The sequence below is a fragment of the Agaricus bisporus genome (assembly GCF_000300575.1).
Source record: "Agaricus bisporus var. bisporus H97 unplaced genomic scaffold AGABI2scaffold_11, whole genome shotgun sequence".
NCBI lineage: Eukaryota > Fungi > Basidiomycota > Agaricomycetes > Agaricales > Agaricaceae > Agaricus > Agaricus bisporus.
The window spans coordinates 921,643-949,079 of NW_006267346.1; the positions used below are offsets into that span (position 1 = coordinate 921,643).

The 27,437-nt window shown below is 48.0% G+C and overlaps 9 protein-coding genes across 9 annotated transcripts; 5 read left to right on the forward strand and 4 right to left on the reverse strand.

Moving 5' to 3' along the window:
- Positions 1 to 364: 364 nt before the first annotated feature.
- Positions 365 to 2,051, reverse strand: AGABI2DRAFT_195164 (hypothetical protein). Its single transcript, XM_006455770.1, has 2 exons — positions 961 to 2,051; positions 365 to 908 (listed from the first exon to the last, which is right to left on the reverse strand). Exons 1-2 carry the CDS (start codon positions 2,044 to 2,046, stop codon positions 444 to 446), a joined length of 1,551 nt encoding a protein of 516 aa, XP_006455833.1. The 5' UTR covers positions 2,047 to 2,051; the 3' UTR covers positions 365 to 443.
- A 50-nt stretch (positions 2,052 to 2,101) lies between these two features.
- On the reverse strand, positions 2,102 to 3,590 carry AGABI2DRAFT_195165 (hypothetical protein). Its single transcript, XM_006455771.1, has 3 exons — positions 3,267 to 3,590; positions 2,678 to 3,223; positions 2,102 to 2,626 (listed from the first exon to the last, which is right to left on the reverse strand). Exons 1-3 carry the CDS (start codon positions 3,537 to 3,539, stop codon positions 2,207 to 2,209), a joined length of 1,239 nt encoding a protein of 412 aa, XP_006455834.1. The 5' UTR covers positions 3,540 to 3,590; the 3' UTR covers positions 2,102 to 2,206.
- A 606-nt stretch (positions 3,591 to 4,196) lies between these two features.
- Positions 4,197 to 8,130, forward strand: AGABI2DRAFT_227407 (hypothetical protein; the record flags this gene model as incomplete). The annotated part of the gene is made up of 8 exons (XM_006455772.1): positions 4,197 to 4,223; positions 4,273 to 4,575; positions 4,628 to 4,891; positions 4,944 to 5,284; positions 5,339 to 6,264; positions 6,323 to 6,807; positions 6,868 to 6,980; positions 7,035 to 8,130. 8 exons carry the CDS (start codon positions 4,197 to 4,199, stop codon positions 7,864 to 7,866), a joined length of 3,291 nt encoding a protein of 1,096 aa, XP_006455835.1. The 3' UTR covers positions 7,867 to 8,130.
- A 2,829-nt stretch (positions 8,131 to 10,959) lies between these two features.
- On the reverse strand, positions 10,960 to 11,571 carry AGABI2DRAFT_138785 (hypothetical protein). Its single transcript, XM_006455773.1, has 2 exons — positions 11,064 to 11,571; positions 10,960 to 11,014 (listed from the first exon to the last, which is right to left on the reverse strand). The coding sequence occupies exon 1, from the start codon at positions 11,437 to 11,439 to the stop codon at positions 11,263 to 11,265; it is 177 nt and encodes a 58-aa protein (XP_006455836.1). The 5' UTR covers positions 11,440 to 11,571; the 3' UTR covers positions 10,960 to 11,014; positions 11,064 to 11,262.
- A 399-nt stretch (positions 11,572 to 11,970) lies between these two features.
- Positions 11,971 to 13,108, forward strand: AGABI2DRAFT_121758 (hypothetical protein; the record flags this gene model as incomplete). Its single annotated transcript, XM_006455774.1, has 2 exons — positions 11,971 to 12,536; positions 12,589 to 13,108. The coding sequence occupies 2 exons, from the start codon at positions 11,971 to 11,973 to the stop codon at positions 13,106 to 13,108; spliced, it is 1,086 nt and encodes a 361-aa protein (XP_006455837.1).
- Positions 13,109 to 14,273: 1,165 nt separating this feature from the next.
- Positions 14,274 to 15,214, forward strand: SDH4 (SDH4 membrane anchor subunit of succinate dehydrogenase). The gene is made up of 5 exons (XM_006455775.1): positions 14,274 to 14,357; positions 14,419 to 14,466; positions 14,530 to 14,732; positions 14,795 to 14,927; positions 14,994 to 15,214. The coding sequence occupies exons 1-5, from the start codon at positions 14,288 to 14,290 to the stop codon at positions 15,029 to 15,031; spliced, it is 492 nt and encodes a 163-aa protein (XP_006455838.1). The 5' UTR covers positions 14,274 to 14,287; the 3' UTR covers positions 15,032 to 15,214.
- Positions 15,215 to 17,503: 2,289 nt separating this feature from the next.
- Positions 17,504 to 17,950, forward strand: AGABI2DRAFT_195171 (hypothetical protein). The gene is made up of 3 exons (XM_006455776.1): positions 17,504 to 17,756; positions 17,806 to 17,849; positions 17,912 to 17,950. Exons 1-2 carry the CDS (start codon positions 17,516 to 17,518, stop codon positions 17,823 to 17,825), a joined length of 261 nt encoding a protein of 86 aa, XP_006455839.1. The 5' UTR covers positions 17,504 to 17,515; the 3' UTR covers positions 17,826 to 17,849; positions 17,912 to 17,950.
- A 651-nt stretch (positions 17,951 to 18,601) lies between these two features.
- On the forward strand, positions 18,602 to 20,343 carry AGABI2DRAFT_48292 (hypothetical protein; the record flags this gene model as incomplete). Its single annotated transcript, XM_006455777.1, has 4 exons — positions 18,602 to 18,625; positions 18,674 to 19,012; positions 19,070 to 19,185; positions 19,239 to 20,343. Coding segments are annotated over 4 exons (1,584 nt in total), but the record flags the coding sequence as incomplete, so codon positions are not given.
- A 1,338-nt stretch (positions 20,344 to 21,681) lies between these two features.
- AGABI2DRAFT_121761 (hypothetical protein) lies at positions 21,682 to 27,226 on the reverse strand (the record flags this gene model as incomplete). Its single annotated transcript, XM_006455778.1, has 2 exons — positions 21,682 to 22,683; positions 22,730 to 27,226. 2 exons carry the CDS (start codon positions 27,224 to 27,226, stop codon positions 21,682 to 21,684), a joined length of 5,499 nt encoding a protein of 1,832 aa, XP_006455841.1.
- Between the last annotated feature and the right edge of the window lie 211 nt (positions 27,227 to 27,437).

The following is a 27,437-nucleotide window of genomic DNA, read 5'->3' on the forward strand; positions in this document are numbered from 1 at the left end:
GAAAAATTATGAACTTATGCTATTTTGGAGACTTATGTGCCTTAAGTTGGTCTTTATAAGGCAAGCATAAGGCAACTTTTTCATAAGTTTGCATAAGTTGTGTGACTTTTTGCTGATGTCTTGATTATATGGAATGAAAGGTCTACACAACTCAAATACAACTCATATAACCCACGCAGGGACACAGTGACCAGATGTGACGATCAGGTATTTCCTGACGTTGCACTACTCCTAAAGTAGGTGGTCCCTGGGATTTCCACGGTTGTCAGAACCATACCTTACAGAGGAATTTGCTCGGTTGCCAGCCCCTTGATCCACCCTAACCCATTCCAGCTAGGGAAGTGCGGAGGAGAGCTTCGTCATGTTGCTTGCTACCTCCGAGACGAACCAGCTATTACTTCATCTGATCACGACAAGTGTCATTGGACTGAAACTCAAAGTCACTACCTAATACTTAAAATACCTTCTCTGGTCGAATTGAGTCTACCCCCTCCAACCTCCTCCGTATTAGCCGCAGAAGCCTTCTTCTTCTTCCCCGTACTGCCTTCCCCACTCTTCGAATCCCAAACCCTCCAAAATTTCAAATTCTCATCACCCCCACCCGTACAAACAACATCTCCTCCCGGTCCAACACAACTAAACAACACCCTCGAATCATGAGCATCTCTAATCTCCGCCACGCGTTCCATACTCGGATACGCATGGATCATGAGTGAATTTGTGGGATACCCATGTGTAGTCAGAATTTCTTTACGTTGGGTTGCCCATTGGATAGACGTGATTTGAGATGGGGTGCGGTGGGTGTGGAGACGAGCGCCGGTGGTACTGTTCCAGACGTTGAGTGTAGCATCGTTTGTGCCTCCGCCTGAAGCAAGAAGGGAGGGCTGCCAAGGACACCAAGCGACAGCCTGTAGGACGTCGGTAAGAACCCATAAGAAAATAAAATGCAAAAAAAGAAACCTTGACGGCAGCCGTATGATTGCGTTTCGTCCATTTCGCACTTCCCCTCGTAGTTTCATTAACATCCCCAACCCGCCCATCCCAAATATTAACAACATTATCATTCCCCCCACTCGCCAAAAGTTCTCCATCACTCCTCCATTTCAAACCACAAATCTCACCACTATGTCCCAAGAGTTCCATAACCTTGTGCCTCGAAATACGAACGTCATGATGCCAAATACTTCCATCCGCACACCCCGAACTGAGAATATGCTGATGCCACGACAAAGTAGCAACCTGACCCACATGCCCAGCCATCGTCCTCAACTTTTGCCCACTCTCCACATCCCAAAGCTCAACATCACCCATCCCAAGTCCCACACCCAAAAACGCACCATCATTCGAGAAATCCACACTCGACACATACGCACCCTCAGGCGCTTCACCCAACAAAACCACAGATCCCGTATCCGCTTTCCAAATATAGGTAGATGCTTCAAGAGCCACAGCTACAGCATTCTGACAAGACCAGCTCAACAGATTCAAGTAAAAATCGTCTACCATCCCAGGAGCATCTAATACACGCTCGGGTTGAGTAGGAATCTTCCGAGCTTTGCTCGTAATAGCACCCGTCGACGAAGGAAGAGCGCCCGGACGTTGCGCATAAAGTGGTTTAGCGTATTCACGCTGTTGAGCTAGTGTATTATCCGAAGAAGAAGCAGCGGGTGGTTGTTCATGATATCCCAATATACGACGATTAACAGGAACGCCCGTTGCCACTGCCAGTCGGGCGGTGTGATTGGGGGAGGATTGTGTGTTAAGGGACATCTGCTCGAGACTTGCGGCAACGGCTGCGATATCGGTGGTATCTCTATTGGTGATAAACCTATCGCGGCCGGGAGTCGACTTGGATCGCTTAAGCTCATGCTTTGGGGGAGGTGGAACGTAATCGCAGGTGACTACGTCGAGGCGGGATTCGACGCCGCCTTTTCGAATGACACCGACGGGCTGGGATGATTTCTTGTTCGATGGTGTGAGGGGTGTCTTTGCGTCTGAGCGACAGCGAACTCGTTTCGAGGGCGTCTTGGGCGGTGGATGGACCATCGTCGGTGAAAGTGAAGCACAACGCGACAAACGCGTGCGGTATTTCAAGTCACATGGCAGTCACGCGGATAATATCCTTAGCAGTTTGCATGTTTTAACACAACAAGAAGAATGAATGACAAAACAAAGAAATAAAATAAAAAGCACTGTGGGTCCATCATCATCTTATCAGCCTCCCATAGTCCAATGCACTTCCGCCTTTGACCACAACATCCCCACCGACCCCATTTCCTCCACCCAACACATCTCCACCACCACCACCACCAAACAACCCTCCAGTTCCGCCTGATCCACCTCCCCCACCCAGCGCACCAGTCCCACTACTTGCTTTACCCGCCCCGCTCAGCCCACCAAAAGCATTCCAAAACCTGAGAGTCTCGTCCCCGGCACCGGTAACGATAGTCTCCCCATCAGGAGACATGGCGAGATACAAAACACGATTGGTATGACCTGTTAGAGACGCCACCATGTTTAGGCTTGGGTATTTCCATATACATATTTGGTTTTGGGGCGAGGTGGATGAGAAGCCGTGTGTTGAGACGAGTTCGTGAGATGTCAGCGACCAGATGAGGTTACATACCTGTATTGTAAATGAGCTCAAGGAAGGATAAAAATGAAACGGTGGACGTACTTGGGATCCGGTATCGAGTTCGTTTAGCATCGTACCGTTTGAGACGTTCCAGAATCGTATATGTTTATCCTGAGTTCCTCCACCTGTCGCTAATAAACCTGGAACGTGAGGATCCCAAGCGAGGGCTTTGACAGCGGCGGTATGTTCGTGAAATTTCCATAGTGGTAGTGTGCTGTTGGTATTTTCGTTTGTCTCTGTACTCGATCTACTCCTCGTAGAACCACGCAAATCCCAGATGCAGACTTTGTTGTCATTTCCACCACTTGCAAGAGTAGCGTTCATGACTCCGCCATCTCCTGACCACTTGAGACCGCACACTTCTTGCCGATGACCTGTACATCTCTTGAAGGGTCTCGTTGAAGGATCGCGAACATCGCGATGATGAACGAGTCGATCTCGTGAGCCAGAGGAGAGGACGAAAGAGTTCCAAGCGAGAGCACCTATACGTTGCTGGTGAGCTTGGTGGTAGGTTCGTTGGAGTTGGAGCGTGTTGGCGTCGTAGATGTGAAGACGACCGAAGAGAGTCCCCACGGCGAGTGTGGTTCCCTGCGAGAGGTCAGATAAGTATATAGATATAAAGGTGGCGAACCTTTTGAACCCAGGAAACTGAGCTGATCGAGTCGTTTCCCTCTGCGAGATCGCAAAGTTTGGACACCTGGGCATTGTGGGCCGTCCAGAGATAGACGCAAGAACCGAGTCCGACACCGAGGACGTTGGTGCTGGACCAGTCGACGAGGTTGAGATAAAAGTCGTCGACCAGTTCTGGGGCGTCGAGGACTCGGTAGGGCGTTTTGCAGACATTGCGAAGCTGGCGACGGGGGCTTTCGAGGAGGGTGCGGGATTCCTGGCGGACGGGAGACATGGAATAGGCTTCGTCAGTAGGAGTGTCTAGACGACGGGTGTTTGGACTCGTAGATTTGGAAGAGGATGGGGAGGCATAGTTGAATAGTCGGGTGCGTTTTACGGGTGTGGAGGGCGTCGAGGACGTGATGGGGCGTGTGGGAGAGTGGGAGCGGTGTGGGGAGGGCGGGGTGACTTCTGTCTGGAGAATAGAGGTGAAGATAGCGTTGGCTTGTTCTAATAAAAAGGGTAAGATAAGTAAAAAAGATAAATGAACGAGAGCGCCACCTTTGAGAGCATCGGACTCGGAGGGAATGATTCTTGTTTTGGAGGGTGTTGAGGGCCCAGCGTCGTCGATGAGATGGTAGCTGGTGCGCATGTCGCCGACGTCGCGCGAGGGCACAAACCTGTCGGCATAGTCCCTGGATCTGGCGCGGGGGGTGTCTGGCGGGTCGCTGCTGGCGGTGTTGCTGCTGTTCACGAGGGAGGGCGTCGGGGCGGGCGTCGGGCGGGTGCGTCGTCTGCGCGGCGAGTCCTGCTGCGACGCGCGGAGACGTTTTCCAAACGGCGAATGTTTGAGGCCAGACATGTCCGCCCAAATTAACTCGCACCGCACAACAAGCAGGCCTTGCCACGTGACCCGCCTGACTCAGTCCACATGCGTCTTTCTCGTTCTCTAATGGCGCAGACAATCGAACTCGGCCAGGTAAGGTTATGTGTTATGTGCTGATAACCTGCTCACAATACCCCCACAGACCGCAAAGAGAGACTACCTCAAGTCACTCGAGCGCCAGTACCAAGATCGGTGGCGATCTGAGCGTCTCTTTGAAATAGATGCCCCATCTCAAGCAGACATCGCCGGCCTCTCCACCCAGCAGGTCCACCAAAAATACCCAAAATGGTTCGGCAACTTTCCCTATCCCTACATGAACGGTAGCCTCCATCTCGGCCATGCCTTTACCATCTCCAAAATCGAATTCGCCGCTGGATACGAGCGCATGCTGGGCAAGCGTGCCTTGTTCCCCCATGGCTTCCATGTCACCGGCATGCCCATCAAGGTATGCAAAAAAAAGTTTTTTTATTTTCAACGCGTCCTTACACGTCACGCAGGCTTCCGCCGACAAAGTCATCCGCGAAATGCAGCTTTTTGGCCAAGACTTTGAGAACTTTGAACAGGTCCAGGAAGAAATCAAACAAGAACAAGAACGCGACCCGATCGACAAGTCCAAAGCTAAAAAAGGCAAACTCGTCGCCAAATCCACCGGCCTCACCTACCAGTTCCAAATCATGGAGTCCATCGGAATCCCTCGCTCCGAGATTAAAAAATTCGCCGATACCCAACATTGGCTCACCTACTTTCCCCCTCTTGCTATTGTGCGCACAAACTTCTCTCTTTTACTTTACACGTTTTCCAACTTTTTTTCAGGCCGACAACAATGCACTCGGTTCGCGTATAGACTGGAGGCGAACCTTCCTCACCACCGACGCCAATCCTTACTACGACACCTTTGTCCGCTGGCAGGTTAACAAGCTCTACAGACTCGGAAAAATAAAATTCGGCGAACGCTATACCATCTACAGTCCCAAAGATGGTCAACCATGCATGGACCACGACAGACAGGAAGGAGAAGGATTCGGGCCACAGGAATATACCGGTATGAAAATGGAAGTGGTCGAGTGGAGTCCTGCCGCAAAAGAAGCCATCGAAGCCAAAGTTGGTGGACGCAAGGTGTATCTTGTTGCTGCCACCCTCCGTCCCGAAACAATGTGAGTCTCTCCAGCGTTATTGAACTCCCCTCTCACCTCACTCGATGAACTCAGGTACGGTCAGACCAACTGCTTCGTCGGTCCCACCCTCAAATACGGCGTGTTTGCGGCCAATGAAAAAGAAGCCTACCTATGCACCTACCGTGCCGCCCGCAACATGACATTCCAAGGTATCATCACGCCTCGAGGAGAGGTCAATAAACTCGCAGAAGTCGAAGGTGCCTCCCTCATCGGCACCAAAATTAAAGCACCGTTGGCTGTGAACCCTGAAGTGTACGTCCTGCCCATGGAAAGTGTTCTGGCCACCAAAGGCACAGGTGTCGTCACATCCGTTCCCTCAGATTCCCCCGACGACTACCAAACCCTCATGGACCTTCGCAAAAAAGCGGAATATTACAAGATCGATCCTAAATGGGCTGCCATTGACCCTGTTCCCGTTCTATCGACGCCGACATACGGTGATCTCTCTGCACCCGCCATTGTCAAACAATTAAAGATTTTGTCCGCCAAGGATACCAAACAACTCGCGGAAGCCAAGGAAATCGCGTACAAAGAAGGTTTCTACAATGGTACCATGGTCGTTGGTGAATACAACGGTCAATCCGTTCAAGACGCCAAACCCAAAGTCCGTGAATCCCTCATTAACCAAGGTCTCGCTTTTGCATATGCCGAGCCTGAAGGTTTCGTTCTCTCGCGCTCGGCGGACGAGTGTGTCGTTGCGTTGATGGACCAATGGTATTTGGACTATGGAGAAGAGAGCTGGAGGGCACAGGTTGAAGAATTGTTGCAAGGAATGAATACTTACACCGAGGAGACGAGGCATGGTTTCCAAAAGACTTTGGCTTGGTTGAACAAGTGGGCTTGTGCTCGGACATATGGATTGGGCTCCAAATTGCCTTGGGACCCACAGTTCCTGGTGGAATCATTGAGCGATTCGACGATCTATATGAGTTATTATACCGTTGCTCATCTTTTGCATGGTAACTTGATCTCGTCGCATCAAAAACGATTTGTATTGACTCACCATTTTTTTTATAGCTGGGTCCCTTGACGGATCAGTACCTGGTCCCCTCGGAATCACCCCCGATCAGATGACGGACGAAATCTGGGAATACATCTTTTGCGATGGTCCTTTCCCCAACCCTTCACCTCTCCCCCAAGACAAAGCCGATGCCCTCAAACACGAATTTACCTACTTTTACCCTTACGACATCCGCTCCTCTGCCAAAGATCTCATTCCCAACCACTTGACATTCAACCTCTACGTCCACGCTGCGCTCTTTCCGAAAAAGATGTTCCCGCTCAGTATGCGAGCGAATGGGCATTTGATGTTGAATGGGAAGAAGATGAGTAAGAGTACGGGGAATTCGTTGACTTTGAGAGAGGCGGTGGAGAAGTTTGGGGCGGATGCGACGAGATTGACGTTGGCGGATGCGGGGGATGGGATGGAGGATGCTAATTTTGAGGAGAAGAGTGCGAATGCGAATATTTTGAGGGTGCATACGCTTTTGACGTGGTGTGAGGTGTGTTTGTTGTCGTTTTTTTTTTTTTTTTTTTGCGTCGGTACTGAGACACCTTAAAAGGACACTCTGAAAGACGACGCTAATTTGAGGCATGGTGAAAAGAACTATTTCGATCAAGTCTTTGAACAAGAAATCAACCATCTGATCAACCTCACCCAAACCCACTACACTGCGTAAGTTGTTCATCTCCCTCCTTAATCCCCTTTTTTAAAAAATATCCACCTCAGAACCAACTACAAAGACGCCCTCAAATACGGTTTCTACGAAATGCAAATCATCCGAGACTGGTACCGCGAAGTCACATCCAACCTCAACATGCACGCCCAAACGATCCATTACTGGATTCGCATCGCCACACTCCTCATCACACCCATCGCACCCCATTTTGCCGAACACATCTGGACGACGATCCTCAAAGAACCTCAATCGATTCAATTGGCTTTATGGCCTACACCCAATTCACCTGTCGATCGTGTTCTTTTAGAAAGTTCAAACTATATGCGGACGACGGTCAAATCTATAAGAGACGCTGAAGTCAACCTACTCAAACTCATGGCCAAAGCAAAAAGCAAAAAGAATGCTACATCTTCCTCTTCCTCTGCTGATTCGTTTGTCCATTTTGATCCCAAGAAACCCAAAGAGGTCAAGATCTATGTAGCGACGAGTTTCCCTTCCTGGCAAGACGCTTGTGTCGGAATCGTTCAAGACGCTTACACCACCCAAGACTCCAAAGTCGACGATACGAAAATCAAAGCATCACTCATTCAGAAAGGGTTAATCAAAGACAAACGAGCGATGCCTTTTATCCAAGCCTTCAAAAAACGTATCACCGAATACGGCGCGCAAACGGCCTTTAACCGTACCCTCCCCTTTGCCGAAAATCAAGTCTTACATGAGTTAGCGCCTTATCTGACAAAATCACTTAATTTGGAAGGTGTCGAGATTGTATCGGTAGAAGAGGCGTTGCAAAAAGCTCAGAATGGTGAATTGGGTTATTCAAAGGTGTTGATCGAAAGTTCGGAACCTGGTAATCCAGCATTCGAATATAGAAATGTGTAACTACTTTCATTTTGGGCATCATTAGAAAAACAAATAAATAGATTTAGTATCTTTAATGCACGCCATTGACCAGTCGTGTTTGGCGTTCTCGTTGAGCATTTCGTTCTGCCGCAGCGTCGTAAACATAATGGGTGGGTCTATGCCATGGAATATCATTCTGAGGGTCTTCACGGTCTGATTCGTCAAACGAATGCGAATTGCGTCTCTCCGTAGAAACGTCGTAATAACTGTCGTTGGTATCAGGCTGTTGTTGTTGTTGATAAGCTATAAAAGAGTGTGTTATTTATTTTATTCAAACATGCCTATAAAGACACCTACGATCTGATGAATCGATTTCAACCGCCCTTTGTTTTCCTAGTGCTTTCGCACTGAGTTGACGTGGTGCATCCAATTCCTCCTCACTCTCATTCGATGGTGGACTTGTTGGTGGCGGTTGAGGTGACGGAGTACGAGCAGGTGGAAAATGATTCGGAGAACGAGGACCACAAGGAGCCGAAGGCGGTGGAGCAAGAGAACCTGTCACGCTTTCCGTGCGATTCCGTTGTAATTGAGGTGATGGAGTACGTGCAGATAAAGAAGAACTTCTCGACCGACGATCACCATATATAGGTGGTTCCAACACTTCCATTCTGACTTCTCTGAGACTGCGATGCTCGACTTTACGTTCGAGAGCGACTCGACTGAGATCTTCATATTGGTTAAGAACTTCGACAAGTTCGCCGTGAGCGGCGAGGATGGATGCAAGAAGGTGTTCTTCTTTTGTGGAAGACTCTTGTTCTTTGGCGATAATGGATTTTTCAGCTTCAGCAGTAGCCCAAGGGATTTGAGTGACGAGAAGCTCGTGGGAAGCTCGGCATTTGCGGTAGAATTCCTGTTTTACAATCAAAAAATTGTCACGGGGATATGAGAGAGTACTGACGCGAATAACGGTATCCTTCTTGAACGATTCTAGTTTAGCATGGAAAAGAGCTTGGGAAAGAAGAGTTGCGTTTCCTTGGCCAATTTTGCATTCCTGAAGCAAACGTTTCACGTCTTCTTCATGGGGTATAATGCGGTTTCGTGTCGGGGATTTGCGATTCTTGTGGCGGAGCTGAAACGCGAGTCAAAACGCATCAGGGAAAGAAGGACATGAACGAACGGGTGGGGGAATTTGAGGAGAGGGAGGTAGACTTTGAAATGGAGGCTCTGGAGTGGATATGGCAGAGGGAGATGTTCGATGGGGAAGAGGCGGATTTAGCATGGTGTCGTCGTCTGAAAGAGGCATGCCCTTGTATGGGGTTATGAAGAGTTGGTATGGAAAGAGAAAGAGAAAGGCGGACCTCATCGGGCTTATCCGCGGGCTTGACGCGGCGCCAGAGAGCGCGAAAACCGTCGCGGTCATTCTTTTCTAGAAAAGAGGTGAGATGGGGGGTGAGATGGGTAAAGGGCACGAACTGGACTGGGTGGCGAATGCAGCGGCGGCAATGACGTCGAGAAGGCGCTCTCGGACGACGGGAGAGGTCTTTGGGTTGGTCAAGAGGTCGTGGACTGTGTCTAGGAATTTACGACTGGTTGAGTGAAAGATGAAGATATCTGAGCAGTTGTGTAGCATGACAGCCCAGAGCTGCAAATAGAATGAGTGGGAGATAACAAGGGAATGGAAAGGACAGACTCGTGCGGCAGAGAGTTGGCCGGGAGGTTCGCCGTACCTGCGATGGATGAGGAGAGGAAGGAGAGAGGTGAGAAAATAACATACTTGAATTCGCGTCTGAGGACTCTGATGGCCTCTTTGGCAGAGGCGTCGTTCTGGGAGGCGCGGTAGCAGACATCGGAGACGAGCGACGAGTCCTGGCAGCCTGTTGCGGTGAGATAGGCTGTGAAAGTGATGAGCAGACGCCGCAGAGAAGACGGATGAATTACCGATCATCTTGGTGAGGTCTGCAGTGAGGGGGTCGTGGTGGTCGTTGGAGCGGTCTCTTGACCAAAAGGTCTTTCTGTGAAGAGGCATGTCGAGCGACGAAAGACCGTCTTCGGAAGCGTCGAGGATGGGAGCGGGGGGTGCGTCGAGAGCGCTGAGGATGCGGGGTGCGACGGGCTGAGAGGCGTGCTGGAGGTAGATCGGGGTGGGGATCGGGTCGTCTTTCGGTTTGAGCGTCTTGGCCTTGAACAGCCTGCGCATTGTGGACTAAAGTACTATTACAAGTACAAGAGAGGGAAGACTACTACAGACCACGTGACAGCCCTAGCCCGCTGAGGAGGCCCTCCACGCTAAACTCGTGCGTCGCCACAAACGCAGTCCGGCTCTGCCCCAGCTCATCGTCCACCAGCTCCAGCTCGTACGGGTCGCAGCTCGCCATCGCCACCACCGGCACCCGCCCTCGCAGCGACCTCACCGTCTTCTTCACCACCTCCCACTGCCACCCCGCCCGCAGCGCATTCCGCGTCACAATCACTACCGCGTCGGCCCGTCCCCCGTCCACCACCGCGTCCTGCGGCCCATACACAATATGTTTCACCGTCCCACACTGCTTCTCCAGTATCCGCGCAAACTCGGCGTCCTGAGGCACTCCCCTGTTTCGTGTCGGCTCTGCGTCCACTGCCGCGTTGATGCTTCCCCGTAACGGAGTCAGGAGCGTAATCGTCTTCCCCTTCAACTCGAGTGGCAGCACCTTTTGCTCGTCCTTGAACACCACCGCGCTCTTCCGGTATGCCTCGCCACTCAGCCGCTCATTCCTCTCCTTCAGTGCCGCCCACCTTGGCCCAAATTCCTCCTCCAACGTCTCCACCGCAAATCTCTCCTTCATAGCCGCAATCCTCTCCCCGGACCGTTTCAGCTCAGCAATTGATACCCTGCCCTCTTCCACCGCCGCCCACACACCCTCAACCGCCCCCACCTGCCGTCCATACGTGTGGCAAATCATCGCAATATCTGCCCCAGCCGCGATCGCTCGCACCGCCCCCTCTTCAATCCCCGGTCCAGCTGCTATCGCCGCCATCTCCAGGCAGTCCGTCACTATCACGCCTTCATACCCCAGTTCCTTTCTCAACACATCCGTCGTTATCTTTCTCGACAGCGATGCCGGTTCATTATTTCCCGTCACCCGTGGCAGTGCAATATGAGCCGTCATCACGCTCGGTACCTTGTCCGCTATCAATCCCCGGAACGGAGGTAAATCTCCCCCATCCATCTCCTCTCTCGACTTGTTGATCACCGGCAGCGCAAGATGCGAATCCACCTGCGTGTCCCCATGTCCAGGAAAATGTTTCCCACAAGACGCCACATTCACCGATACAAACCCTTGACTCGCCGCCCTCGCGTAATCACTGACCAACTGCGGATCTGCTCTAATATCAGCCACCACAAACCACTCTGTTTGTTTTCCTTACCGCCTCCAAAAGATCTCACACCTAACCATTTCAGTCGAAATCTCCCTTCACTGACATCCACTTACCGATAACAGGATTCAGCGGATTGATATTCACATCAGCCACAGGGCTATAGGTCCAGTTGATCCCCACCATCTTCAACTCTTGCCCACACCCCGAAGCAATAGCTCGTGTGACCTCCAGATCCCCAATAGCAGCCTGAGCCATCGCACCGGGGCTAAAGTACACACTGTTCAAACCCCCTCATCATTTTTGTGACAATTTCCACGCACAATTGAGTTCCAGCCGTGGGCGACGAGAATGCAGACACTAGACCGTTCTCTTGATCAATTCCAATCATTAATAGCCTTTCGTGTCCTGCCTCTTTTGCCAGAGATTGTAAATTCTGGGTCAATCGTCGTACTTGTTCTGCGTCTGTAATTTATCAGCATATTTAGCTGGTAATTAAATGTAGCTCGATTGTACCCCGAATGTTCCTCTTCATGAGAATGATATTTCCAACATAATACTGGGTGATCAGAGTCTTGACGTCCTCACTGACATCATCGCCATGAAAACCAAGAACGAAATGCTAACGGGGCTTTTGGAATTTGTAACTTTTGAGAAATGATATTTCGTACCTGACCGATTTCTCTCTTAATCGCTTCGTCCATTGTGGTGGTAGAGAATTCCGGTAACTTGTTCCCAATTTCCGGACCGGGTTGTTAATGTTCGCACGTGTTTCATTCAATTCCCTCAATGAATCACCATCACGACAACAAAAAACGAAAACGCGTATTATTGAACGAAGCAGAAGGGTTTTTGCCTTCAAAGAAATCACCACCACCACAGCGTAGTCATGTTCCGAAATTTCAATCCTCCTTTGTTCAAGCATCGGCGTCTTTGAAGAAACCTATGGGTGTACCTTCGAGAGGTCAAGAACTCGTCGTTATGGATCAACCACCTATTCTTGAACGAAAAAAACCGGTTTCTGTTTCAATGTCTCGACGTTCTGCACCTCCCTTAGTACTCAAACCTACCGATCCTACTTCTAAAGTCGTCAAAGTCTTACCTCCAGCATTTCCTCTTATGCCTGCGACGACATCGACACCAATGAAACCTCTACACACGCCAGAATTACCTGTCATTTCCAATGGAGATGGTAGAGACATGAAACCTCTTTCAACGATACCGTTCTCGGATATTTCGGCCCATGATGATTCTATATTAGAACTTTCTTCTATCTTACTTCAGTTCCAAAATCCTCTTTGTGAACAAAACCAAGAGGATGGACTTGTGAGTCCTCAAAAAAACAAACACCTAAGGTCCGTCCGTGTTCAATTCCGATATATATTCAAATATTGATTTTTTTTTAAGAGGTGGTTTGGCGGAAAGAGCTTCTCGAATGTATAAAAAATCGCATACATCTCTCTATCTATGGCGAACTGCCATCGAATCCAAACCCACTGCACTCGACTCTGAGTCTTCTTCAGACATCACTTTTCGCGTCTGCAAAATCATTCATACCATCACCACTGGTTCATCATATCATAAACCCTCTTTAAGTATCACTTTATGTCGTATCCATTGCCTTGTTCCCTCTATCCGACCTTTCACTTCTAAAAAACATCTCGTATATGTCATTACCAAGTTTTCTAGTGACTCTTCTTCTTTTAAACATCTTAAAGAAGGGTGTTTGCTTCATATTTGGCGACCATGGCACGAAATTCCTTTACTTGTCTACGACTCCAGTGGTAGTCTCTCAGATCCAGATGATGATATTCCACCAAATGCGAGTCTCCCACTTCCTTCATCTAATGATTCTTCTCTTAGTATATCATTTGATGATAAAATTCATTCTACTGTACTCTTATGCTCGCGTTTCTCAATCTCATAAAAAAGTGACTTTTTGTATATATCTATTTGCGCTCCTTTCGAGTTTAAAATTAAAAGAACGTGAGTGCATATAATCACTATCTTTTTTTTCTTTTTGCTTGTTGCCAATAACGACCGATGCCGCAGAAACAATCATCGACTTCTGAAGATTTCGTTTTTGATAGTTCTCCTAATGCTAGTAATCCAAGGTTCACTTCACATCAGTTCACGTTCATCAATTGAAAAAAAGTGTCTTACGAACTGATGATCTCTTTGGGGTTTTTTTTGAAGTTTTGAACGCGTCTTACTTAAACAATATGCCGGTTCGTCTTTTCACTCGTTGTTGTTGTTGACTTATATGATATTTCACAAGCCGAACAAGAACGTAAACATCAAGGAAAACAACATAAATTTCTTCAACAAGCCGAAAAGAAACTATCCAAAGACGTATGTTTATCTCTTTGTCCTATCTTTGCCCAACTCGTTAATAAGACAAAAACCAATTAAGATAAATTTGACTAAAGAAACCACGCAAACATGTATTGAACAACTGTACCGTCCCTCCCTCGTTTCACCTCAATCCAGTGCATTGACCTTTTTTCCTGTTCGTAGAGAAAACCTTTACTCGACGTTTATCCTCGATTATGCGACATGTGAAGATACTATCAGTTTATTATGGAACGAATTGGTGAATTTGAATGAAACTTATGCTGTAAGTACTAAGTTCTCTCAAATGTGTCTCTCGTCCTTTTCAGAAAAATAAACAAACAAACATACTCAACTTTGAAGTCCGTGTTGGAGGATATTGAAAGCACCAATTCGGTTTGTGATAATGAGATGGAAGAAAACCAAGTATTGGGGTTGTCAAAGATTCGAAGTGCATGTGAAGGTGAATCATTATTTTCCTCTTTGGTTTGTTGTTGGCGCTGATGAGCTTGTGAAAAAATTAAAGATAATAGGAAGGTAGTAGAACAAATGTTGGAGTGATCATAACGAGATACGTGTATATGAAACAGGAGCTTCACTTAAACCCCTCCCTACACGCTTGGTAGTGAGAGAACGCGACTACTAAGTAGTGGGCAGCCTTCTATACAATCCTAATAATATACACCATGTGACCCTAACCCTGTATTGCGGGAATAGCCGACCACCGGGAATGCTCGCATACAGTGCTATCTCCACCACTTCGTCGTCGTTCCCCATGTCCCTTCTTCGTGCCAACTTCCCGAGGGCCATTGCCCGCCGTGCTGTCCTCAGAACCGCTATTCAGGGTCAGTCGATATAGCTCGAAAGTAGTATACGTTTTCCAACTAATTAATGTTTCGATAATAGCACGCGCCGCCAGCGACACATCCGAATTCAAGTATGTTCCTGGAGGACGTGCGTTACTCGGTCAACCAATTAACGATATTTTCTAATCCTCAAATTGTGATTTTTTTTTAGCTATTTATAAGGGAACAGTGAACGATCCCACTTCCTTTCCTCCATCTTCACGTTCTGCCGGTTCTCATCACTGGGCGTTTGAACGTCTGCTCTCTGCAAGCCTTGTCCCTATCACCGCTGCTGCTTTCGTTATTAGTCCATCTACCTACCCTATTCTTGATGGTATACTTGGTGCCAGTTTGATTGTTCATTCTCACATTGGGGTATGTTTTTCATTTGTAAAACATATACACACGTTGTCAGATATGTTGAACGGTTTTCTTAGTTTGATTGTATCCTTGTGGATTACCTTCATCCTCGGAAATTCCCTGTCCTTGGTAAAATTGCTACATGGACGTTGCGTACGGCGACTGTGGGCGTTCTGGTTGGTATTTATCAATTCAATACGAATGACATTGGTATGTTGTTTGTTTTGTTATTTCGGCTCTGAAACTCTTTTAATTGGTTTTTTAAATTTTCCACAGGTCTCACGGAGCTTATTGCGAAGACTTGGGTTGCGTGAAGCATTGGTAGAATAATGTTTTTATTTACAGATGCCAGTTTTCTTTGTCAATTCATTTCCGTTTTTTGCATCTGAATGGTGTAACCTTGCATAGGACCCGGCGAACGGGGGTAGCTGGCTACGTGAGTGGAGGGTAGATATGGCAGTAAGACAATTGAAAAGTCCAGCAGTGCGTTTACTGTAACAAGGTGGCATAAGCGCAGCGCGCGTCTAATGGCCTCCGAGTACATCCTAATCGTCGTTCATTGAGTGAACACTGAACGCACCCTGCAACGGAAGTTGCCGGAGCCCAATTGAGAAGAGAACGATACAACTCTCTTTTTTTTCTTTTTTTTTTTTTTTTGGTGGAGCCTTTCTTGTGACCCTCGACAGCTGACGACCGGCCTAACTATGCCCGCATAGAGAGGGTCAGAATAACTTGCAACTCTTTGTCTCCCAGAAGCCTTTTCTCTATTACCTGTCATTCAACTTTGCTGGAATGCAAACGCCCATCACTACCTCGAGGGCTCCTGGAAGTCTCGACTCTCGATTTTCTCAGTCTACTAGTCGAGATTATGATACACCTTACAAGTTCGAGGGAACATCAGCCTCCGCTAGCTCCTTGGAGACCGAATGTAGGTGAGTCTTTACCTCTTCAATTTCTCAACAATGAGTGATAGTGTCTATTTTTAGCACTCGTTCTTCTGTTGAGGACGACGCAAAGCTTCAAGGAGTCGAAGAGGGTGTAGACCCAGAGCTTTTCATCGAACAACTTTTAACAAGGCGGTTTAGCGGTGATGCACCCGCTTCTATAGCAACCTCACAATCGTCTTCACATGCTGGTGTTGCATCGTCCTCTGATATCGGACTAGAGCAAGGGAATGCCTACCTGGAGCGTGTCAAAGAAATTATGAAGCCAAGCATTGGTCAACAATCGCCTTTAGGCAAGGCACTTATAGATTAGTACGTGCCTGCTATACAATTTGATATACTCTGCTCATATTACCGTTCAGTCAGAATGCTGGTGATTGCGAGGGCGACGGTTATCCTCATTTGGTCAACCTTTTCAACTACATACTTGCAACAATACGGAAACCAAACTTAAGAACTCAACTGGATCAGCTAATAGGCCCTGAGAACGAGGAGAACCGTATCCAGGCGATACGGTACGACGAACACTCAACGCAGTACGAATGGGGTGGGTCCACCGGTCTGCGCCCTGATATCCTCATTGTATTAGAGAAATCGATTCGTGACTTTGCTATTGAGCAGGTCAAATTGCAGAACGAGTTGCGGGAGAAAAAATCGCCGTCACTGGCACCGCTGGACGAATATGACCCTTCTCTAACAGTAGTAACAAATCGCAACTCTATTCACGTCAACCTCAGGGCGGCACTTTGTCCTGTGGAGCTGAAGTGGCGCAGAAAGTCGGTAGCCTCGAAAGCTACCTCCACCGACACTGGTGCTGAAGCAGGTGCGTTGCGTTCAAAATTCCCGCTCTTGCAACACCTCATGGTAGTCATTGACCTCAGAATCTCCCATCCCTGGCAAAAGGAAGGCTATATCAGGATCTGTTAAGATCGGAAGGAAATCTAAGAGGTTGAAAAGCACAAGTACCCACAACTCTCAAATGGGGACATATGGTAGCGCTTTTCTTTCACGATGTTTGGGCATCACGCATATGATCGGTTTGATCGTTAATTGTGAGTCAATTCCTATTTCCCCGTTTCTAGAGGTCCAACAATCATATGTGCAAACTTTTATAGATGGCGAGGTTTTCATTTACTGGTGTGACCGACAGAGCATTATCGTCAGCAGTGCGATCAACATTTTCGAAGACTTTGAGACTTTCGCAGCATTGGTTACTGCGCTTTCTCGATTGACACTTCGAGAATGGGGAATCATGGAGCAACTCAACCCGGACCCCAAAGGTTATATCAATTTACAGCTTGGATCCTTCCCCCTCCAAACTACGTTCGGACCATCGCGTGGAACGGTGCAGATCAAAACAAATGACATTCCCATTTTTCATCGTCGATCACTCCTCGGTCGAGGAACCCTGGTCGTCAGAGGGGAATTGGTTTCTGATAATACTGCAAAACCCGTCATCGTCAAATTTTCCCACCCACAAACCAGCCGATTGCCTGAACATCACTTCATTGAAGAAGGTCATCGTGATGCGAAGTTGAAATCATTTCTTCCAAAATTGTTTGCTGCAAGTATAAAGCCCATGGAGGGTTTCTCAACTACTGCCATTCGGAAGTGTCTCGGTCTTCCTTTAAAAGAGGATGGGGCTAGAGCACCGTACCTTCTAGTAATGGAGCCTTTGGTCCCTATAACAACTTTGACCGATGCTACGCAATTTTTCAAAGCAATGAGTAATTGTATAGGCTGTGGGTTTTCCAAGTTATCTTCCTGATCCGTATACTGATTGTTGATTACTCAGTGCACCACGAAATGTGGAATTTAGGCTTCGAGCATGGCGACATCAGTCTCAATAACCTCATGTGCCGTCAAACCGAAAACCCAGAAGACTTTGCTGGTGTCTTGATCGACTGGGATCTTGCTACTTTACGTGGAAAGGATGATGAGGTGACAGGGGGCGGAATGACACGCACAGGGACCATCCCTTGGATGTCGTTGGAGTTCCTTCTTCCAGGAGGACCTCTACCTAAATTTCGGCGATATCGACATGATATGGAATCCTTCGGGTGGTGTCTGGTCTATCAATGCCTCGATCATGCAGGTAATCATGGCTATCTTCGTAATTGGCATGAGGTGGAAACCACCTACAGTACACGTAAAGTCCTGTTGACAGACTTTAGACAATATGAGCCTCGTAAAGGGTTCGATGATTTGTACGAAATTTCCATGCAATTGATCGCAATGCATGTATCCCAGATCGCACATCTGCCTCATTTGACGCCAGGCCATGGACCTCTACTTCATTCGACGTCAAGCAATGCGTCATCCCCCCTTAGCGGCAGCCGGAACTTTTGGGAAAGATCTGGTGTATCCGGAGAATTAAAGACACTCGACGCAGCGCTTCAGCCAGAAAAGCAGGAGTTGAAGCCTGAAGAAGTTTGGGAACTTTGGAGTGGTGCTTTGTTGTTAGCTTGGAAAGCACCCCAATAGCTGAGTTCTCTCATGTTTGGATTTGGACCCTTGGAGTGGTGAAGTTTCTTGCTTCCTTTTCCTGCGGTGTAACTCACCTAAAGCACTACTACTTCTCAAAACAGAATTTAAAAAAAGCCTCGAAACTTTTTTAACAACATAAATTGGAACGGAATGTAAAAAATCTTTTGAGCTTAATTGCTGTTTATCAAATACCATTGCATTTTGGCGCTCTCAGGTCTTTTCTGATGTATTCGAGCCTTCTGGTTATGATTCCGGTCTCATAACCAAAAATTCTAGAACACGAGATATCATCATTGTCGTCTTTGGTTGTCCGCAACTGTAGTCGGTGCCACGGCCCACAGCGCCTGGGGTTGACCGAGCTGATAGTTCCTGGGAGTAACGTGATGGCGTATTAGAACATGTGATCGCGTTCAATTGTCGCGTCCAATTAGAAGTCCAAACTGAACCGCGTCGATGGGTGTTGCTGGACTTTGGGATGTGCGTATCTCCCTCGGCCAACCAAATAATCATTCAACCTCTTTCCAGGTCCTCAAACCCGCAGCCAAAACCCGGTCCCTGACGGAGCTTGCCGTCAAAGAAGGATTTCAAGCCAATCCAAAAGGCCTTCGTGGTTACCGAATAGGTATCGACGCAAGTATATGGTTCTTCCATGCCGAGTACGGAAAGGAAGGAGAAAATCCCGTTTTACGAACGTTATTTTTTCGGTGTGCCACACTTACGAAGGCGCCCTTTCTTCCCCTCTTCGTGTTTGATGGACCTAAGCGTCCTGACTTCAAGCGAGGGAAACGTATCAACAAATCTACCAACAAGCTAATCACTGGGATGAAGACTATCGTTGAAGCCTTTGGATTCGAATGGAGGACGGTACGTCGTCTCTATTCGTTAGCTGCCTATCATACGGGCGCCTAAATTCAGTTCTAGGCCCCAGGCGAAGCGGAGGCCGAATTGGCATATCTCAATCGGATTGGAGTCATTGATGGTATATTGTCGGATGATGTGGACAACTTTTTGTTCGGAGCGTTGACTGTTATTCGCAAGTAAGCTAACAATTGGTAATTTCTCTTGAGGTCTATCTAATATTCTCAAATAGTCAGAGTAACAACCTTTCCGGAAATAAATCCAACCCAGTGGTGAATTCTGAAGGCAAAGATGACAAAAACCATACGCGAGTCTTTCATCTACAAGATATCCAGAATCACGAGGATATTCAACTCAGCCGTGGTGGTCTCATTCTCATTGGGTTATTGAGCGGGGGTGATTATGAGGAGGGTCTGAGGAAATGTGGAATGGTCACTGCTCACTCCTTGGCTCGTTGCGGACTCGGCGATACTTTATTCGAAGCTGCGAACAAGCTTTCACGAGAGGAACTGGTCGATTTCCTGCATACTTGGCGTGAAGAACTCCGGCAAGAACTGAAAACCAACTCCAAAGGTTATTTGAAAAATAGACAAATTGCCCTCTCCAAATCCGTACCAGATACTTTTCCTAACATCGATGTCCTCCTCTCCTATGCTCAACCAATCACCTCTGAAAGTCTAGGGCATGCCGGTAGAAATCCCATTATTACATGGACGAAGGAGCCCAACTTCGCCTTACTGGCTGCTGCTTGTGAACTTTACTTTGAATGGGGTTACAAGGAAGCTATTATCAAACGCTTTAGGACAGTAATTTGGCCTGGAGCTGTCCTAAGAATATTGCGGCGTGCAGTGTTGGAAGTAGACCAAATCTCTGCTTCTCAGTATGAAGATGAGGGCTACGGCACGCCATCCAAAATGATCGCCAAACATTTTTCGAATATGCACTTGGACGATGAAAACACTTCAGACGAGAATGAGGCTGCGGCTCTCGACGCGAATCTCATTATTTCCATCTCTCTCGAGCGCAACCACGTATCCACCGACCGATTACTCGAATATCGGGTCGAAGTCGCCCCAACTCAACTTGTCCAATTAGCTGAATCTGGCATCAAAGGTCTGCGTCAGCCTGAGGGTCCCAATGAATGGGATTCTGACGAAGACGAGAATGGCGATGACGAAGACGAAGAAGGTGGTCGCCGGAAAGGAAAGAGAGCAGCAGGACCAGTTGACCCTACCAGTCATTTAAGACTTTGGATGCCAGCCTGTATGGTTGATATCGTGGAGAAAAAATTGGTCAAAGATTTTCGAGACAAGCAAGAACGCAAGAAACTAAAGAAGAAAGCACCTTCGAGGAAAAAAGCTGCTTCTGCTCCATCACCACTTGGAAGCCCAACTAGACCGGCGAAAGCTTTTGAGCCTAGTACAAGCGTCCTTCGGGATAGAACTCTCAATGAGTTCCTTCCCCTCACGCCCTCAAAACGTAAACCAAAAGAGTTTCCCTTAATAATGGCCAGGAGGGAAGAAGAGGAGGAGAGTACAGGAGACGAGGGCGAGTTACCCATTATACCCGCCATTGCTCCTGCCAAACCTTCCTCTTCTCATTCTGCCAAAACATCCAGAAATAAGGAGAGCGCTGCAAATTCCAGTCGACGCAACCAGCAATCCACCTATCCCTCCTCGCAATCAATAAAAGACACGCTTGCGCTGAACCTGGAAGACGGAGATGAACTATCCGTTCTGCCTGCCTTCGCTCTTCCCAGATGTTCGGCCCCAGTTTCTCCTAATCGATCCTCTTCTCAGCCCGTCAACGCGTCCAAAGGTAAGAAGACAGTCAAATCTTCCCGTCAACGCGCCCCTCGATCAGCCCCTCCCTCTTCACGCATGGTTTCGGCCACGCCTGCGTTGAGCTCAGAAGACGATGACGAACTACCCGTCATACATGCCATCACTCATCCCAAACCTCCAATTTTAATAACTGCCAAACGATCTTCTTCTCGGTCTGCCAGCACATCTAAAGTGCAGCAGGTAGCTGCAACTTTCGACGAGGCTATTCCCCCGTCAAGTCTACCCTCCTCAAAGGTCATCGACAAAACGCTTGTCTTGAGTGATTCTGAGGAAGAGTTACCGGCTCACGTGTATCAGACGGTACGACCAATAAAGATGTCCGAAGTCAATAGGATTGAAGGTTATGTCTCCCTTTCTGATGACGAGGACCCCAGGAGACTTCCCCGGCCCGCGAGACCTACCCAAAAAAGCAACAAGAAATCGACACAAACTACCTTATCATCCTATCTGGAACGGGATGGTCGTAGAAAACCCTCAGTGAGCCAAAGTGATTCAAGCGGCAACCAACAAATCCACAAATCACCTCGTAAATCAAGGAAGCAAACATCTCCACGGCATACTGCACCACATAAAGGAGATCCCTTGATCATAAATATCTCTGATGAGTCCGATACTGGATATACAGGTATCTCGCAACCAAGTGTTGCTCCTCTACAACTCGCTCGCGCCAGGAATACTGCGATACCAATACCAAGTCGAGCGAGATCTACAAATGTTGACGACGTCATTGATTTGACATAGCTTATACCATGTAAAAAAGATGTATATTGCCATGTTGTATACTAGTTAACATATGGTACCAATCAGTTGTCGTTATACCATTAGGTTGATCTAAAAGGTGTTTGTGAAATCCCGAGATGATTCTTGACTAAAAATACCCTCGAGAGGTTCGACTTCCTCATGTTCAGGAAGTTGTGCCATGAAGCGGCGAATAGCTTGCAAGCGTGCGGACCAGTTAGTCGTCACTTCGACACGGGCCGTGTCTTTTTGGGTTTCGGCGAATACTGAGGCAAACCAGTCCGCCAACAAACTAAGCTGGCGAACTAGAAGAGGAAGGTTTTCGGCAGATATCAACTTGAAAAACCCTACTGGCGCAAATTCTGTCATGCCGGGAGCTTGCTGGATAGTCACTTTGAAGTAATCATTATCGTTAAGGCTGGAGAAAGCCGCGATAGCGCCGACAGAATGAGGTTCGATTACAATGTTGACGAACTGAAACTGGGTTGTCAAAGTATCGAAACGGTAAGAACCCCCAGAATCATTCCAGACAATCCTAACATAGTCGTTTCCAATGTGGCGCTTTTTGAAGTTGAAATGCGGATCATGAGCATGAGAAGGCATCATAGTCGCAGTATGGTACAGAATTTGTCCTATATCGTCCCACCAAGCGTACGCGTACTCTCCATCTTCGTCTGGATTGAGACCCCCAGCGTAGACATCGACTTGCCCTCTTAGATTGACAAGTCGACCAAGGCCTTCAAGGAAGTGCGTATAGGCGGGAGAGCCATGGGTGTTTCCGAGGATTTCGAGCTCATCAGTCTGGCCTGGCGCAACGTACATGATGCCGACTTTGTGAGTATCTATCACGGGAATTCGATCAAGAGTAGAGAGAAACCGTTGCAACACAGGGGAATCCTCCACCTTTCGCGCGTTGTTATTTCCAAAGGGATAACTAGAGAGTTGTAATGCAACGTATGATGGATCTAATGTCACATCCTTTCGTCTTTGGGATGGAGCCGATTTACTCCAGACATATCCGGTGATTGGATCAGGTCGAGGTGGCTCGGACGAGTCGTCAACAGTTTGGGGGACTAGTGCTTCCTGTAGCTTATCCTGGTGTAGTGTGAGCATGTGAAAGGACACAATAAAGGATACGCACTCCTGAAGCCTGTTCAACATCTTCTTCAATTGCCCCCGTGGCGGACGCAACCCGCGTAGGAGTTTTACCTAACATGAGACCCGCAGGTACTGACACGATATCTGGTGACACTTCTCCAGGACCCACCATCGGAACGTTCTCAATATGACAAATTAATTTTGAGAATCCAGATGAACGTCGCGAAAGAATTTCAACCCAACCCGCGCGTGGCAAGGTCCGAATAGTAACGACTGCGTTACCTACCAACCACGATTTTCCTGATTGAACAGGCCCCGAAGGACTAGGATCAGAGGGGTGGTTGGCAGGGTTCATGACAATCTCGCTAAATGCTGAATTCGCAGGACGTGGATCGGCGGATGCAAACGCATTTCTGGCAAGCCAATCAAAGCACACTTCAGTCGGAATATCAATCTCTTTCTTGGCTTCGTTCGCGAGCAGCAATTGTCGGGTTATGTATGGTATATGTTTCGGACGATCGGGTAGTTTGAGTGCCAGAAACCAGACGTACACGGTTGTGTATGACATAATGCGAACGTATTGCGACAGAGCCCATGATACCGTAGGAGATGCGTTCTGGCGATTGTAGTGCTGCAGATATTGCAGAGCGACACCAAATACCATCTTGTAGTCTGCTTCCGTAAAGTTTGCATACAACGCAGGGATAGTTCCGACGATTGTGAGGAAGCCTAGGATGTGGACGGACATGTTGGGGTTTGACATGATCTGCGATAACTTCTCTAGAATCCGAGGCAAGCACTTTGTAACGGATATTCGAAGTTCAAATGCGGATAGAGTGAGAGCATGCAAACAGGATTTGATAGTCGAAAGTTGACCGTCGAGTCCTTGCTGGAAAACCTCGACCAGAACATATCGTTGCTTCTGTTCGAAGCATTTTCTGTAACTTACCAGCACAGATAATGTGTGGTATGCCAGCCCTTGTGCATCTCTGGGCTTTAACCCAGGTGGCCATGCTTCGATGTAAAAACCCAATTCCCCTTTCAAAATCCCAGTACACAAGACGTTTAGGAGGCGCGAGATGAGTTGACTGCATAGTGGCCCACAGAATAGATGTTTGTTGGCGAGCTGAGTGGGTAAATGACAGAGAACGTAGGACAGGACATCCCAACTAGTCTCCCTCTCCAAAATGCCTATAATGACCTTAAGATACTGATCGATTGACAGCACAAGGTCGTTCGGACCATTGGGATTGTATGATATGAGGGCTTCGCTAGCGGAATCACTGTCCGCAACCACGAACGGATACACTTCTGGATGATTCCAAAGAGGCATGCGTGGCTTTCTGGTAATCTCAACCGATGACGTTCTCAAAGGAGCCCGTGAACGACTACGACTTCCTGTTGATCTGGACAACCTGCCTATGCCAAATCCACTCTGTACCTTCTCTTCCTGTTCCTGGAACTTCGGACGCGATTTTCTGATATCTGAATAGTCACCTTCCGGATCCTCGATGTGTCTTTCTGTTGTTGGAAGAGACGACCGACCGATCAGACTTGACAGCCGCGATACCAAGCCATCTCTGTCATAGGTTTTGAAAATGAAAAAGATATTATGGTCGATGTCGGCGCGGAGTCGCATGAGAAACTGAAGAACGGTCACTCTACCTCTTGCAGATTGTCCTTGGGCCAGAATTTCGAGGAGAATGTGATAGAGTCGAATAGCAAGGCGATGTAGATGACCCTCAAGCACATAAGAGGTGAACGATATTTGAGCAAAAGCGTCCACGAGCGCTGCGACCGCGGATACCACACGGGGCAAAGATTTGGACTTCTCAGGTTCGGCTACTACTTCTGGGAGGTCCTCCGTAATTGTTGGTTGAGTGGATTGAGATCGGGAAACATTGCCGGAGGTGAAAGATGAGAGTAAAGACATGACAGAAGGGATCGCAGATTCTTTATCTTTGTCTTTTCCACCGATATGAAATTCAGATTGCATCCGAGAAAGGATTGGAGAAACGAGATTCGAGGCAGATGGGATGCTCGTGCCAATGGAAGGGGAAGGTACCTGCGATTCACCCAGCGCTGAGTGGGCGTCCGCCTTGTCCGCTGCTTCTTCCACAGACGGTTCGGAGGCTACTGTTGTAAGCAGTTCAATGATAGCATTGATATCGTCAGTCTCGCCGTCAGATGATTCGATTGCTTGGAGTACGACCTCCTCGCCAAGCACCTTCCAAAGAGGTTCGCCATCTTCACTCTCTATTTCTGGGGCTCCAACCCATTTTTTACAGAACTTTAAAACTAGGTCCGCTAGTGGACGGCGATATGATGCCATGTCCTTCACAGTATCATAAACAATAGCAAGCGCCTCCATAGCAGCACTCTTTGTTAAAGGACGTTGGGAGCTGAGTGCAATCGAGTTTCCAAGCAAATTCTCCCAGTTTAGCAACCACTCAGGAGAGGTGGGAGTGAGATCATGTTGATCTAGCATGAGTCCGGGAAGTCGTGCAGTGTCTGTGTCCGTGAGATGTTCGACAATCGAAATCAAAGTAGTGGAGAGAAGAGGATTTAAGTTGCTTGTATGATCTCTTGCAAGGAGAGACGTAATAGACTTCAACAAAGGCGTTGGCGCACTGATGGGGTTGTCCAGCGGAAGCACATATGGAGAACCATCCGGATTTCTAGGATCATGGGTTAGACGCGCGTCGACAACCGGGAAATTGACTTGCCTCAAAGAAATGACATATTTACAGAGGTTATATAAGATTCCTCCAACAAAGGCGGCCTCCTCGTCGTTCAAACACGGATTGTCCTCTTCACGAGAATCCGCCTCTTGAAGAAGATCCTTAAGCATCCCCGCAGCTTCCTCTAGGATTTTGTCCACCTGATTGCGTTCACGATCCCAGTTTTCTCTGAAAGCATCCTTGTCTGTAGGGCCAATACCGGGTGTGTGAGGCCCTTCCCCAATCCAATCAATCCATGCGCACACGCTCTCTGATACAGCTGTCCCAACCCTACGAGGATCCCAGCCGTTCGCTACACTCCCAATGCCGATATCTGCATTCGGAAGATAGTCGTCTCTTGGCCATGCTTTCTCCATCAACTCCTGCTCCAACTCGAGATGCGAAGGCGCGCCCGTATAAGAGTAAGAGACCTCTCGAGATATATAAGCCCGGGCAAGTCTTATGATAAGAAGTTGACGGAGTCGCATACGCATCATTCGATAACCGCCAAGAGAAGTGAGTAAACCAATTTGTAGAGGTACTCTCGAAATTTTCTGTGGTGTGATATCATCTCCCTTCACCATTATTGGTTCTCCTTCCTCTGTTTCAATTTCCCCTTCGGCAGGAAATGCAGGTAACAAGCACCGCCTATGCATTCCCACACACGTAGTCGAGTACGGCCCTGTGTATATAGAAACCAAAGTTTCCAACACTCTGTCCTCCAAAGATGGCTTCCTAAGTGGCTGAGAGAGTATAGTGAGACGGGGAAGCGGGGAAGCGCAGAAGGCAAGAGCGCGAAACAACAAAGGTATGATATTCTCGATAAGGGATGGGGATAATGTTTTGATTTGGGTCGAAAGATAATCAAGATATATCGTAATGGCAAGTTCTGCAGGAGGCTTATTTAGGGTCTGATGTGTAGAGGGAACTGTTGGTGTGCTTGGAGATGTGATAGACGACGTCGAGAGTGAAGAAGTGTTTCGTCGATGGAGTCCAAAACTTTGCTGCGATGGCGAAGGATCGGATACTATTGGCGAGTCACTCGATACTTCCGATCCTTTTTGAGCGACAATTGAGTGATCGACGAGGCTCGCGTAGAACTCTATCGTGAGATGAACTGTGTTTTCTGGGAGCCTAGCAATATTTTCGGTTCTGTTGAGGACATCGGACAAAAACTTGAATAGAACATCTACACTCCTCTCCCTCTCGACTCGCTCTGACCGATACAACTCTCCATTCAAATCCAATAACCCGTCGAAAGCACCTTTTAGCCAGTGTTTTAAGAGATTGATCAGGACTGCCTCGACACCAACGATATCGGTACCATATTTTGTGAGTGCTCTGAGTGCTTTGAACCTGGGCTCCCAAAGATCCACTGCCCATGCAGTCGTAGGCCCCAAGAATAGAGAGAAGAAAGATAGACGATCCGCTGTCTCTGCATAACCAGCTTCTGGGTTCTCCCAGTACGATGAGAGAACGTCGAAGCCTATAGCCTGCAAAGACGGAGGATTATTGAAGTCGCATAAGGAAGAGATGATCGGTTGAACGGCAGCGCAACGGGGTAGGGGTGAAGCGGTACTTAAGAGAGCTGCAAGGGTTCGTGCGTGTGCAAGACTGGGGACAGCGGGGGGTCTGAGGGCGTCGATAATGGCACTTAAAGAAAGTGTAGGCTGATGTGATGCTTGTGGTGTGCCTACAGGGGATGGGGAAACATTGTCGGATTTATGTCTGCGCCAACCGAATGACGACGCGAATGAAGTAGTATTTGCACGTTGCCGAGGACGTCCGAAGCCACTGGCATCCTGTTGCTGCGGGGACATTCACAGTGCAGCTGACGTAGAGATTATGGTTAGCAAAAGAGAAATGGACCCATAAGAGGAACTACAAACATTTTTGAACCACAGAAATGCTGGGAGACAAAGTAAGTCGATTCATTCCATTCATTTACAAAACAAGTATATCTGCATCACGTGCGACTACGACGTCATTTCCCGTACCTGCGGCGGCTGTTGCTTATCCCATAGTCGCTGA

Excerpts from the sequence above, each read along its gene's own strand:
- AGABI2DRAFT_195164 (XM_006455770.1), bottom strand. The coding sequence starts at position 2,046 with ATGGTCCATCCACCGCCCAAGACGCCCTCGAAACGAGTTCGCTGTCGC. Across the intron at positions 909-960 it reads ATCATACGGCTGCCGTCAAG|GCTGTCGCTTGGTGTCCTTG; the intron begins GTTTCTTTTTTT and ends GACGTCCTACAG.
- AGABI2DRAFT_195165 (XM_006455771.1), bottom strand. The coding sequence starts at position 3,539 with ATGTCTCCCGTCCGCCAGGAATCCCGCACCCTCCTCGAAAGCCCCCGT. Across the intron at positions 3,224-3,266 it reads CAGTTTCCTGGGTTCAAAAG|GGAACCACACTCGCCGTGGG; the intron begins GTTCGCCACCTT and ends GACCTCTCGCAG. Across the intron at positions 2,627-2,677 it reads AACTCGATACCGGATCCCAA|GTATGTAACCTCATCTGGTC; the intron begins GTACGTCCACCG and ends TTTACAATACAG.
- AGABI2DRAFT_138785 (XM_006455773.1), bottom strand. The coding sequence starts at position 11,439 with ATGGCTCAGGCTGCTATTGGGGATCTGGAGGTCACACGAGCTATTGCT.
- SDH4 (XM_006455775.1), top strand. The coding sequence starts at position 14,288 with ATGTCCCTTCTTCGTGCCAACTTCCCGAGGGCCATTGCCCGCCGTGCT. Across the intron at positions 14,467-14,529 it reads CAAGTATGTTCCTGGAGGAC|CTATTTATAAGGGAACAGTG; the intron begins GTGCGTTACTCG and ends ATTTTTTTTTAG. Across the intron at positions 14,928-14,993 it reads ATTCAATACGAATGACATTG|GTCTCACGGAGCTTATTGCG; the intron begins GTATGTTGTTTG and ends AATTTTCCACAG.
- AGABI2DRAFT_195171 (XM_006455776.1), top strand. The coding sequence starts at position 17,516 with ATGTGCCGTCAAACCGAAAACCCAGAAGACTTTGCTGGTGTCTTGATC. Across the intron at positions 17,757-17,805 it reads TCAATGCCTCGATCATGCAG|TACACGTAAAGTCCTGTTGA; the intron begins GTAATCATGGCT and ends AACCACCTACAG.